The 13606-nt window shown below is 44.7% G+C and overlaps 1 protein-coding gene and 1 long non-coding RNA gene across 4 annotated transcripts in view; one reads left to right on the plus strand and one right to left on the minus strand.

Annotated features, from left to right (window-relative positions):
* Window positions 1–4272, minus strand: part of BTBD9 (BTB domain containing 9) — a 437801-nt gene extending 433529 nt beyond the window's left edge. The window contains exon 1 of one of the 2 annotated variants that reach the window (XM_081093921.1): window positions 4156–4272. Coding sequence is in view for 1 of the 2 variants with exons in the window: in XM_081093920.1 (XP_080950046.1) it covers window positions 3591–3884 (294 nt within the window). In the remaining variant the exon portion in view is untranslated. Of the gene's footprint in view, window positions 1–3590; window positions 3931–4155 lie in introns of those variants that run through there. The other variant, XM_081093920.1, reaches the window with a different exon arrangement.
* Window positions 4081–6948, plus strand: LOC308521088. 2 transcript variants are annotated; one of them, XR_013996135.1, is made up of 4 exons: window positions 4081–4853; window positions 5115–5266; window positions 6009–6184; window positions 6660–6947. It is a non-coding gene; the product is annotated as an uncharacterized lncRNA (long non-coding RNA). The 2 variants fall into 2 exon arrangements; XR_013996136.1 differs by having other exon boundaries at window positions 4372–4890; window positions 6660–6948.
* The last annotated feature ends 6658 nt before the right edge of the window (window positions 6949–13606 follow it).

Consider the following 13606-nt stretch of genomic DNA (forward strand, 5'->3'; position numbering starts at 1 on the left):
AGCCAGTCAGAGAAAGACAAATACCATATGATTTCACTTATATGTAGAATTTAACAAACAAAATAAACAAACAAAATAGAAACAGACTCACAGATACAGAGGACAGACTCACAGCTGTCAGAGTCCAGTGGATGGGGGGACTGGGTGAAAAAGGTGAAGGGACTAAGCAAAAAAAAAAAAAAAATCATAGACACAGATAACAGTGTAGTGATTACCAGGGGGGAATGTAAGGGGGAGGAGTAGGTAGAAGAGGGCAAAGGGGGGATAAACGGTATTGGAAGGAGACCAGACTTGGGGTGGTAAACACAACAATGCAATATATAGATGACATATTATAGAAATTGTACACCTAAAACCTATTTAATTTTATTAATGTCACACCAATAAATTCAACTTTAAAAAATGAATGGAATGGAAGACCCCTTCATAATTGGGTCCCAACCATACCTTTCCTGTCTCAACACTCCTGCCATATAACAAGCCTACAATAAACAACTCAAGATTTTCCAAAACCCTATTCAATTTTAATCTTTGGCAACTGGCTTATGCTGTCCCCTCTGCCTGGAATGCTTATTTTCCCTTTTACTTGTGGCAAAATTGTACTCAACCTTCGGGACCAAGTTCATTCCTCTTATCTTTAAAGCTTTCCTGACTCTATCAATTTTTTCCTAGCCAAAGTAATCTACTCCCTCTGCATTTTATTCATTCCAAAAGTAATTAACTCTTATCATAACATAACATGGTTAGTGGTTTGTCTCCTCAGACAAATGCTTAGTATCTCAGGAATACACTGTGTCTCGTTCTTTGTCTTTGCAGCACCCAACAGAGTGCTTAGCCACAGCCAGCACCCAATAAATATTTGCTGAGTTGTTAAATAATGCAACATTTAGTGTTGCAACTTTATACATCTTCGGTTAGCAATTCAACTTCAGGTTTACACCATTCAAAAGAATTTTAACATAACCACAACAAAAGATACTGTAAAGACCAACAATTCAATATTTAACAGCAGCATATTTAATTTGCTCAAATCTTTTTGTCAATATTTTTCTTAATTTTTATTGATGAAAGAGAAAACAAAACATCAATTTGTTGTTTCACCCACCCATGCATTCAGTGGTCGATTCCACAGCTAACATTACTGTTTTTGTTTTTGTTTTTGTTTTTACAGGATCAGCAGTAACTGATAACCTCACAGGACACTATGAGAGAGAATCCCACTCAAAACTGTATCACCGGGAATGAGAGTGGCGAAATCATTGCTTTGAGTACACCATTTCAATAAATTGCCAATGGAATGGACCTAGCACAGTGGTCGGCAAACCGCGGCTCGCAAGCCACATGCGGCTCTTTGGCCCCTTGAGTATGGCTCTTCCACAAAATACCATGTGAGAAGTTGACTTAAAACTTTAAGTAAAGTTTATTAAGTTAATTTTAGGGAACGCTGTGTAGTGAAAGAAGATGTAGTGTCGAGAACTGAAAAAGGTATGTTGAGATGGTTTGGACATATAGAGAGGATGAACGAAAGGAGATCGACGAAACAAGTACACAAGACAAGTGTGGATGGGAGAGTTGGAAGGGGTCGACCTCAGCGAACGTACCTCAATCAGATTGAGGACGTTTTTAGCAAAGGCCAGCTTAGGAGTACCCTAATTAAGTTAATAACAATGTACCTACCTATATAGTTTAAGTTTAAAAAATTTGGCTCTCAAAAGAAATTTCAGTCATTGTACTGTTGATATTTGGCTCTGTTGACTGATGAGTTTGCCGACCACTGACCTAGCACATCAGGTAGATTTTAGAAATGGGGACATGCACTGCTAACTAAACACATAAGATAATGCACATTAGTGAGGCATTTATTCGAGTAAGTAATAGAAATCAGAAGTGCACAACAACCTGTTGTCAAGTGTAATATCCCTTCAACGTGTTAAGACTCTACTTGAGTAGCTCAACGTCCATGCCACCCAGCAAGAGGACTTTACCTTGTTATCAGTGGGATGCTGATAAAGCCTGCCTGAGCCTAAACACTTTCCCCTCCCAATCTGCTAAACCTTCTATCGCCAACATTCCCCTATCAGAGACCTTCTGCTCCGCTCATCCGACAAGTGTCTCCTCAATATATCCCCCCGACAGCCAAATTTACACTATTTTCTCAACATCTGATTTCTTATCTCTTCTCTAATTCAAAGTTTACTCTTCTTTCAAAGACCAGCTCAAATCTTACCTCCTCCAAAATGTTCGTTAACTCAGCACACCACAGTCTGTCATCTTTTCTAAATTTCTAGTGCACTTACTAGTAAAGTGCAGCAGCTCACATAGCACTTGTTCGCATACTACCCCATTTGGTTTCATGATTACCTTTATACATATACTTTATTTTCCTAACCAGGCTGTTTGCTCTTCAAGGGGAAAAAAAGCCAGGTCTTCCATGTCATTTGAAATCCCAACAATCGCCCTGGCTGGTTTGGCTCAGGGGGTAGAGCGCCAGCCTGTGGACTGAAAGGTCATGAGTTCAATTCCCGTCAAGGGCACATGCCTGGGTTTCGGGCTCAACCCCAATGAGGGGTGTGCAGGAGGCAGCCGATCAATTATTTTCTCTCATAATTGATGTTTCTATCTCTCTCTCTCCCTCTCCCTTTCTCTCTAAAAAATCAATAAAAAATATATATTAGGCATGAGTGGGGGGGATAGGGGGGTAATGTGGGGATAAGGACATATATGTAATAACTTAATCAATAAAGAAATTTATATATATATATATATATATATATATATATATATATGAAATCCCAACAATCCTCTTCCCACGTGTCCCATAATACTGGGGAGAGGGGCACGTGTATTAACTACTTGAAGGGCTGAACTAAATGCTTGCTATACACCACTGACACGGCGTGATATATAACAAATATCTACGGCTTGCCTATTCTGTGGCAAGCGCTTTTGTAAGTACCGAAGACATACAGCCATGATGGAAACCACCCGTGCTTCCTGTGCTAAAACGCTATTGCACTCCGGAGAGGAAGAGACACTGAAGTTCGAGCACTCCAAGTATTACAGGGCAGGGTTTTCTACTGGCTCCCGGATGTAAGAACTTCAGGCAGCATACTTTACAGATCCTCCGTTACGAAACTGAATCACAGAATTTTACAGCCGAGGGGTAACTGACAAGTAACTTTCTTGCACGGATCACGATTAAACTTCAGAACAGTTCATCTTGCTACAGATTCCAGGCATCTCTGCCTCCGACGCTTCCTCCCAGGGACGGTAACGGCAGCCGGCACACGGGTACCCAGGAGAAGCCCAGCGCACCGTCTCCCTCGGGCCCGTCTGGCCACCAGCTCTCCCCAACCCGCACGCCGGACAGGATCTGTACTTTCTACTTAGTAAACGGCAAGTCTGTCCTGCGTTTGAGAAAAAACGAAAAGCACTGCCTCCCTCCTGGGAAAAGAAAACAGCTGATGTGAATCTCCGAGGAAGGACTGAACGCAGACTCCCGCCCGCTTGGCCACAAATCTGTCCCAACCACGTGATAAGAATGCCCAGAACCAAGCGTTAGGTGCGAATGACGCCTAACGTGCACATACATGTGAAGTCGGGAGCTCTGGGGAGCGGGCTGGCCCCCTATCTCCTCTGACAGCTCGCCTTCCCCCGGCCGTGGGTGTGTCCGACGCCGCGCGCAGGCACTGATTCACAATTCGGTACTTAACGACCGGCTCCTCGTCCCAGGGCAGCGGCGCTGAAGGCCCCGGCAGCGCCCAACTTTCCGAACCCCAACCCCGGCGTCCCTGGTGGTGCCGCCTCCTCTCGTCTCGGCAGCCTCGTCTCTGGGAGGATGAGGCGCCGTTCTGGGAGCCCGGGCTCCGCCGGGCTTGACTCATTCCGGGAGCCTGGCGGAGCCACCCCGACGCCCCCAGACACCTACTTCTCACTAAACCTTTCAAAACAACAGTCTCCGCCGGCCCCTCGCAGCCGCTTCCCAGAGCGCCCGCGTCCCGAAACTGACCCTCGTCAGCCCCCGTCCGCAGAGGAAGCGGCGGAGGGGCGTGGAGCGGCGCGCGCAGGTGCGGTGGGGGCGTGCGTCCCCGCGCCCCGGCCCGCGCAGCAGGTGCGGCCAGGCCCCACCTCCCCTGCGAGGCCCGGGCTACTCACCCCGACCAAGTTCTGCGACCCAGCCGCCGGCTCAGAGGCCACTTCCGCCGGCTCCGCAGCCCCCTCGAAGCCACCGCCCCCTGGGCCCCTGCCGTCGCCGCCGTCCTCGCCGCCGCCGCCGCCGCGGCGCGCGTCCGCTCGCACGCACACCGCCGTGGCCGCGCACGCGCTTCGGCGCGCTGGCGTCACTTAGCAACCGCTGGGCGGCCGGCGGGCGGGGTCCCAGTGTTTCAGGCCCGGAGGTCGCCTCGGGCGGGTTGTGCTGGTTTTCCGCACCCGCCCGACCCCTTGCCCTTCGGAGCTGGGGCCCAGGGTGTGGCTGCCTTTCGGCACCTGGCTCCGGGTAAGTGACGTCACCATACGTCACTGTGTGGCGTCACCGAGCTCATCACTGCGGATGGGAAGGTCCCCGGCTTGTTCGCGGCCCGCGAGTCTACGGGGCGCCTATGGTGCAGAGAGCAGTGGCCTCGTGCAGACGGGCGCGGGAGCCATAGACGACTTCTGCGAAGGGCGGATGGTTCTCAAAGGGGGAGAGCCAACCAGGCTGACTGCGCGCTGAAGGTGGAAGGCGGCGAGGGACCGTCGCTGACTCGGAGGAGGCGGCAGTGGGCCCAGCCTTGAATTCCCCTGACTCTCGGTTTCCTCATCCTATAAGTAGGGACTGATAACCGTGCCCATCCAGCCTGCATCGGAGAGTGGTGAGGCTGAAGGAAAGGTGCTCTGTAAAGCTTTACCGTAAGAGAAGGCAGTCAAACAAAAGCAATCAAGAATGGACTTGGGGCCCTCGCCGGTTTGGCTCGGGGGGAGCGCAGGCCCGCGGGCTGAAGGGTTGTGGGTTGGAGTCTGGTCAAGGGCATGTCCCTGGGTTGCAGGCTCCACCCCTGGCCTGGGTGGGGGCAGGCAGCCAACTGATGAATCTCTCTCACATCCCCCTTCCTTCCTCTCTCTCTCTCTCTCAGAAAATCAATGGAGAAAATACCCTCCTGTGAGGATTAACAAAAACAAAAAAAAAAAAAAAAAAAACGGCCTTCCAGTCAGATTCCAGTGTGGGGTTTGGAGAGAGTAACCGGAGAGGACATAATTCCAGGCAAAAGAAGCTTCCCGCGTGAAGGTGGGAAAGTGAAAATGGACAGGAAGAATAAGGCTTGGGGCAGGGAGATTAGTTTTGAGGCCATTGCTGAACTCCAGGTAAGAAGCAAGGAGCAGAACCAACTCATTGGCGATGATAATCATTGGCAACGGGCAGGGGTAGATGTGAGCGTGGTTAAGGTGGTAGAATGGGCAGCGCTGAGGGGGATAAATGTGTAGGCCACATTTATGATGTGGGTGCTGCTGGGGTGGATGGTGGAAACATTTAGCAAGATGCAAAGAAAACAGTCTCCCGGCTGTCCAAAGGTTTCTGATCTAAGCTACGAGTAGTGGCAGTCCTAGGGTGATGACTAGACTTGTGGGCTATGATGATGAGTTCAAATATAAATATGTTTATTGGGGAAACACTTATTCTTCACTCATGATGTCTCCTTCCATATGGAGTGACATCCATTAATATTCGTGGCCTCCTGCTGCGCCTGCCTCCAGCTCACTCCTCCCTGATTGGTGAATTTAGAAAAAAAGAATGTGTACCCAAAGGAAGCTGCCTTCACACAGCTGTCCTGGTGTTCTTCTCTCCTCCAGGAGCAGGGCCTTGGGGTGGGGTTGAGGGTGCCTGGTCCAGGGCTACAGAGTTAGTAAACCTATTTAATTCCAGAGTTTGGCATTAGGAAGCTCTCTGTCTACAGATAATACCCAGTACTTTTTCAGTTGTAGTATCCTATATAATAAAACCCTAATATGCAAATTGTCCTCTTGGGCAGGAATTCAACCCAACAGGAGTTTGACTGCTCACTATGACATGTGCTGACCACCAGGGGGCGGCACGGAACATGGTGGGCATTGGTGACGTGGCAATAGAAACTGCTGGCCCCAATGGGCCCATCGGGAGCCAGACCACGGCAGGATGGTGGAGCAGGTGAACGGGTGGCAGGCCAAGGTGGGTGTGAGCGAGGGCCCGGTCACCCTGTAGACAGCGACCAGTAGCTGAGGGAGCCGAGCAGGGGACCCAGCCCCAAATGATCACCCCGCAGACGGTGACCAGTGGCTACAGCGGGGGGCGGGGCCGGCAAGCGGGCAGCACCAGGCCAAGGCAGATGCAAGCGGGGGCCCTGATCACCTGCCGGTCACCCGGCACACAGTGACCAGAGGTGGGGGGGCGGGCTGGCAAACGGGCAGCGCTAAGCCCAGTCAGGGTACCAGGTGGGGCTGCAGGGCTGTGAGGTTGGGGGGTGCAAGCTAGGGCCCGATCTCCGCAGGCCACCCTAAGGGACCCCACCTGTGCACGAATTTTGTGCACTGGGCCTCTAGTACAGAATAATGCCCCAAAGATGTTCATGTCCTACTCTTCTAGAACCTGTGAATATGTTAACCTTACATGGTAAAAGGGACTTTGCATCTGTGATTTAATTAAGGATTTTGAAATGGAGAGATTATCTTGGAATCAGGCTGGGCTGGAGACAGGAGAGCCATAGTCAGAAAAGGAAATAGGATGATGGAAGCAGAGATCAGAGAGATTTGGACAGTCTGTACCGCTGGCTTTGAAGATGGAGCCAGGAATGCAGGCATCCTCTAGAAGCTGGAAAAGGCAAGGAAATAATTTCTCCTAGAACCCCCAGAAAGAACACAGCCCAGTCAATGCCTTGATTTCAAGATTACTGATCTCCAAAACTGTAAGATAATAAATTTGTGTTTTAAGCCCCTACGCTTGTGGTAATTTTTTTACAATAGGAAACTAATACAGTCAGTGGTGAAGATGATAGTTTGTCGCTGGCTGCACTCTCCTTTATCTGGAAAAGAAGAGTGCAATTAATTAGGTTTCCTCCAAGATTACTGCCATGTGACTGTGACTTGATGGAGGAAACCTCCACATCTAGAGGGAACTATCTAATGGGCAGTAGAATTACACAGGTCTGTGAATGGTGAGACAGTGAGTTAAAATAAAATAGTTGTACCAACTACTATTGGTAATGTAAGACATTAACTACTAGGCATAGATCAGGGAGAAAATATAGAAGAAACAATAAAGAGAACCAGCAATAGAGCCCAGGAAACACTTAAAAAGGATGGCAAATGAACAGAAGCCCAAGAAAAGTCTGAGGAAGAATTGCCAGAGAGAGAAAAGAAGTAGGTGGGAAATGCCTCTGAAGCCACGGTAGGAAAGAATTGCAAGATGGAGATGGTCTGCAGGGCAGAGACCACAAATAGGTCAAGTATTTCAAGGGCGAAAAGCAGTGACTGGATTTAGTAACACAAAAGTGTTTGATAACTAACAATAGCAGCTGTAGTGAGGCAGTAGAGATAGACACCAAATTACTGGGTTCTGAAAAGCAGGTCGATATGGTGGATTGGCCTCTGGACCGGTTGATGCAAGTTTCAGAGTCTGGCTAGATAACCTCCGGCAAATCACTTAACTATTCTATTCCCAGGCTTTGGTTTTTCTCATCTGCCAACGGGAAGAATCAGGCTGAGTCTGATTTTCACATAAATTCCTAGATAATCCCCTCAACGTTATATTAGACTCATTTGCTTATAACAGCACATTTGAAACCCTACTCAGATCACCTCACCAAACAGTGAGAGTAGTATATGGATATGACACAGTTATTCAAGAAACTCTCCTTTTGGGGAAGAAGATAAACACATAAGTATGTAACTAATTGCCACAGCTCTTTTTTAAACAAAGCAAGGCATAAATTCAACAAACTATAACTAACAATGTATATATGCTATATTATAAGTCTGTATGAAATGAAATGAAGGATGTATAAAGATTTACAGGTGAGGGAGTGATCAGTTTTGCCTAATTGATACCAAGATATTGTATTTACCAACTCTCTCAGGTAGACACTGCACCTCAAAAATGGAATAGCTATACCCAGGCATTCCCATGATGATAAAAAACAGCGGGAGTTGTCCTAAGCCAGTGCTGATCATTTAACATTCTTTCTAAGTGGTTTTGTTGTGATCTCAATGAATATTTATGTACAACTACTTCCAAACAGTGTACTTAGTTTGGGAGGAAAGGGGAACACGTGAAAAATTGAATGCAAGACTAATTTACTTTCCCACCAGATCCAAGGGGAAACCTTTATTTGTTATACATGCCATGGTCTGTTACATTTGCTCATCTAATCCTCATATATTATTGTTAGTACATACAGACTAGGGAAAAGCCCCAAGTCTGAAAGCCTACCTCTGTAAGCAAAGGGCAGGGAACGACTGAAGAAAGAGGCTGGCCACTCCATCTGGTAATCAATAGAGTTTATTAAGGGAAGTTTACATACATTGGATGTCTTGGGAGGCCGCAAGACAAAGTGGATCCCAGCAGCACTGGGAATTGTCACAGGTACTCGTACCTGAGTGCTGTCAGATTTGGGAAAGTACATCCTTGACCAGGTCAGGACAACAACCTGTTCCAGGAACCAGCACAAAGCAGGAGGCAAGGAGGGGTGGTGATTTATTTCAAAAGTCTTTGCCGAAACCGGTTTGGCTCAGTGGATAGAGCGTCGGCCTGCGGACTGAAGGGTCCCAGGTTCGATTCCAGTCAAGGGCATGTACCTGGGTTGCGGGCATATCCCCAGTGGGAGATGTGCAGGAGGCACCTGATCAATGTTTCTCTCTCATTGATGTTTCTAACTCTCTATCTCTCTCCCTTCCTCTCTGTAGAAAATCAATAAAATATATTAAAAAAAAAAAGTCTTTAAGGGGGAGTTTGCAGAAAGCAACTCTGTTCTGGCCCTGATCCAGCACATGGGAGGGTAACTGCTCTACAGCCCAGCAGATTGCTTTCATGTGGTAGTATGAGCATCTGGGGTTGCCAGATTTGAAAATTTATCACGTTAGTTATCTCTAAATCAGTGGTTCTCAACCTTGGCTGCACATTAGAATCACCTGGGAATCTTTTTAGAATCCTCATTTCTGGGCCTCATCCTCCAGAAATTCTGTTTCTTTGTTAGTGTTGTCAAAGAAACAGAATTTCCGGAGGATGAGGCCCAGAAATCAGGATTTTAAAAAGATTCCCAGGTGATTCTAATGTGCAGCCAAGGTTGAGAACCACTGCTCTAAATGTAGGTAACTAACATGAACTTTGTAAAAAAAAATTAATAAATGATGTGTCTGTGAGTTTGCAGACCCTCTGCTCTGTTGGATAGAACTTTACGGACTTGAAAACCTAATTTTTTTAATTTATTTTTAAAAATTGTTTTTTAAGGAAAATCATGGATGGCCTGCAGGTTGCTCCCTCTGTCCACCATCATGTGGTATATATATATACAATGGAATATTATTTAGCCATAAAAAGAATGGAATCTTGACATCTGCAACAACCTGGATGGACCTTGATGGCTTTATGCTAAGTGAAATAAGTCAGACCGAAAAAAAAAACAAAAAAAAACCACACAAATATCATGGGATCTTATTATATGTGGAATCTAAAAAAATAAAATAGTAAAGTAGTCTCATTTTCCCTCTTCCACCTGTCCTGGCTTACGAGGCTCTCTCAGGGAGGATGAAGAGAGTAAAGGTGGTCAGATGTATGGTGATGGAAGGAGACTATAATTCTTCAATTATAGCACATAATAGAGTATATTTAGGTGTCAAATGATAAGGTTGTACATCTGAAATTTGTATAATGTTATAAATCAAAGTTACTCCAATAAACTTTAAAAAATAAAAAATAAAGTAAATCTCATAGGTACAGAACACAGAGTGATGATTGCCAGAGTTGGGTGGTGGGTGAACTATACAAACTTACCTAGTTATAAAATAAATAAGTCATGGGGACGTAACATACAAAATGGTGACTATCCTATATAATAAAAAGCTAATATGCAAATCGACCCAGCTGCGGAACCACTGGTCGCTATGACGCGCACTGAGCACCAGGGGGAAGACGCTCAATGCAGGAGCTGCCCCCTGGTGGACAGTTTCGGAGGAGTGGGCTCATGGCTGGTGAGCACATCGGCAGTGGTGGGAGCCTTTCCCGCCTCCACTGCAGGCGGACAGTAAGTAACGAGGGGTCATAAAGTGATTTGGGGGCATATTGAGTCCTACTTCCAGAGGTTCTGATTTGTGAGTCTGTTTTCAATATATACTCTTTGTAACTGTGATACAAAAGGTATGCAAAAAATCAAAGTAGGCTATGGGGGAAACGCGCAGTAGATTTATTCTGAATTTCCATCTAAATGGCATCTGGATGCTTGAGCTAATTTAAATGTGACTTAGAAAGATAAGAGTGCTGGGACTATCTGTCCCTTAAATGTTATGGAGCATTGTCTACCCATTGCGTTTAAAGACATATCAAAGATTATTATGTGTCTGAGTCATGTATTTTAAATACCTGAAAAGGGATGATAGTTTTAGTCAACATAGTCTAGACTGTGCAACAATTAATATAATCCTAAAATATGGATGGCTTTTTCGAGAGGAAAAGAACATCTCACAGTAGCACATTCTCAAGCCAACAGTGACAAACATCAGCTCTACTCACAATTCATGTCAAACTACCACAGAACCAGCCTCAGGGGAGCCAGGAAGTGCATCCTATCAGGCTTCCAGAAAGAGAAGAGAACCAGGTATCAGTGAGCAGCACTAATGATTACCACAGTGATGGTGAATAAAACTTGGTGATCACGTCACAAGAGAGATGAGACCTCCAGACACATATAGGGGGATGGTCGGTGGCAAAGATGTGAAGAACTTAGGACAGTGATGGCGAACCTATGACACGCGTGTCAGAGGTGACACGCGAACTCATTTTTTTGGTTGATTTTTCTTTGTTAAATGGCATTTAAATATATAAAATAAATATCAAAAATCTTTGTTTTACTATGGTTGCAAATATCAAAAACTTTCTATATGTGACGTGGCACCAGAGTTAAGTTAGGGTTTTTCAAAATGCTGACACGCCGAGCTCAAAAGGTTCGCCATCACTGACTTAGGATGAGCTTTTAGAAAACTTCTTAAGTTAGAGAAAGAAGCCAAAATGAAATGACCAAGGACAAAATGTTAAGTTAGAGTGTTTTCTGGACAAACATCCTTGACTACTTCTCTTTTCTAAAGAGAGGCCTGATCCTGAAAGGGATCTCATCTGAGGCTTCAGGTTCTTGAGAGGATGATGTGGGGCATTGTGATTCAGGCACAGGGACACATCTGTGCACTGATGTACTATGCCAGAGAAAGACTGGGGAGCCAGCAGCCTCCAGAGTCTCTATCTGAACTTAGGGAAAAGATCAGTCCAGGGGCTGCCTGAAGTGCCCCAGGAAGTTGACCCTTGTGTACCTCTCAGTAGAAGAATAAAAGCAGCACTGGGACAAGCCATTTGATTCCACTGACACTGGGAGTCGCCTGTTCTGTTTCTTCCTTTTTGTTTTGGTTTACTTCCTTCAAGTAAATGCCTCTATATGACTTGTGATATGACCTTTCCATTGCCTGCACACATCTGTGTGTGTATAGTAGACTGATAACTCTTCATAGGTATTCAGTGATTTGCCTTGTAGATAGATTTCATTTGTTTGCTGTAGTGAACTTAAGCATGGCTATGTGACTAATTTTGGTCAGTGAAATGTGAGCAAAACTAATGTGTCAGTTACAGCTGAAGCTTTTATGCTCTCTGTCCCTTTGCCTAGATGACCAACAATATTCCAGATAAAGACTGTGTCAATAGCTGTAACTGAAAAAAATCAGTGGACATATTGTAAGGCAAGAATAAAACTTTGTTGTAAGTCACTGAGATTTGAGGGATCATTTGTTACTGCTGCATAATCTAACCTATACTAACTGATAGATTAAGCCATTGAGACCCATCAGGCAGGCAATGATGGATTTAGAATGAGCAATAAGAGAGAAATATCTGTTTCAAAATACTATATTAGAGGAACTGACAGGTGGGATTTCTTGATTAAGGCATAGAGAAGGGTATTTTTAGATTAAGTGGGCAAGAATTGGAAGGAGAATAAAATCAAAGGCTAACTGAAAGACTAGAGAAATGTTTCTAAAATCCACAACAGAAAAAATATCAAGGCAAATAATTTAAAGAAAAAATGAGAAAATGAACTAAATAAGTGTTAAATAAAATAGAAAATGCAAATTGCCAAAAACGTATGAAAAGATGTTCAACTTCACCTGTACTGAGGGAAAATCAGATCAGATGGGAGTGTGAATTGTTGCAACGTTCCTGGAAAGTAATCTGACAGCATCTACAAAAATTTAAAATGTACTTACCCATGGATCCTCATAAGAGTCTATATTCCCCTTAAAAAAAAAAAAATCCCTACAGCCTTGGTCAGTTGCTCAGTGGTTAGAGCATTTGCCCATGGACCGAAGGGTCATGGGTTTGAGTCCCAGTCAAGGTCATGTACTTCAGTTTCAGTTCCCCAGCCTGGGTAGGGGTATGTATGAGAGGCAACTGATCGATATCTCTCTCTCACATCAATGTTTCTTTCTCTGTCTCTCCCACTCCTCCCTCCCTTCTACTCTCTCTAGAAATCAATGGAAAAAAGATCATCAGGTGAGGATATTTTTAAAATCCATATAAAACACACATACATGCATGCACACACATAGCAGATGTTTACTTCAGTACTGTTTTCAATAAGAAACTGGAAACATCTACAATTTCCATGTATAGAGGAATGGTTAAATGAATTATATACATACTGTGGATAATACTGGGTTATTAAAAAGAATGGGACCTAGCCCTGGCCAAGTAGCTCAGTTGTTAGAGTGTCATCCTGTTACACAAAGGTTGGGGGTTTGATCTCTGATCGGGGCACATACAAGAATCAACCAGTAAATGCATAAATAAGTAGAACAACAACTCTCTCTCTCTCTCTCTCTCTCTCTCTCTCTCTCTCTCTTTCTCTCCTCTCTCTCAAATCAATCAATAAATTTTTTTTCAAAGAATAGGATATATAGATATTGACCTGTTAAGATGTAATTGATACACTATTAGGAGTAAAAAGGTTAGTTGAAGAACGCTGTAAGAATATGATGTTATATTTGTAAAATATTTTAAAGGGGGAAAATTTTGACTTACACTTATGTATGAATTTCCTATTGCTATTGTAACAAATTACAGCAGCAGAAATTTGGTGGCTTAAAACAACACACATTATTTTCTTAGACTCTCTGGAGGTCAAAAGTAAAAAAATCTGTGTCACTGAACTGAAATCAAGGTGTAGGTGAGCCATGCTCTCTCCAGCTTCTTGTGGCTGCCAGTATTCTTAGCTTGTGGCCATCTCATTCCAGTCTTTACTGTCATTGTTATGTTTTCCTCTTCTGTGTCAAATCTATCTCTGTCTCCTTCAAAGGATACTTAATATTGCATTTAGGATCCACCCAGATAATCAAGGATAAAGCA

The sequence above is a fragment of the Myotis nattereri genome (assembly GCF_964212035.1).
Source record: "Myotis nattereri genome assembly, chromosome: 6".
Lineage (NCBI taxonomy): Eukaryota > Metazoa > Chordata > Mammalia > Chiroptera > Vespertilionidae > Myotis > Myotis nattereri.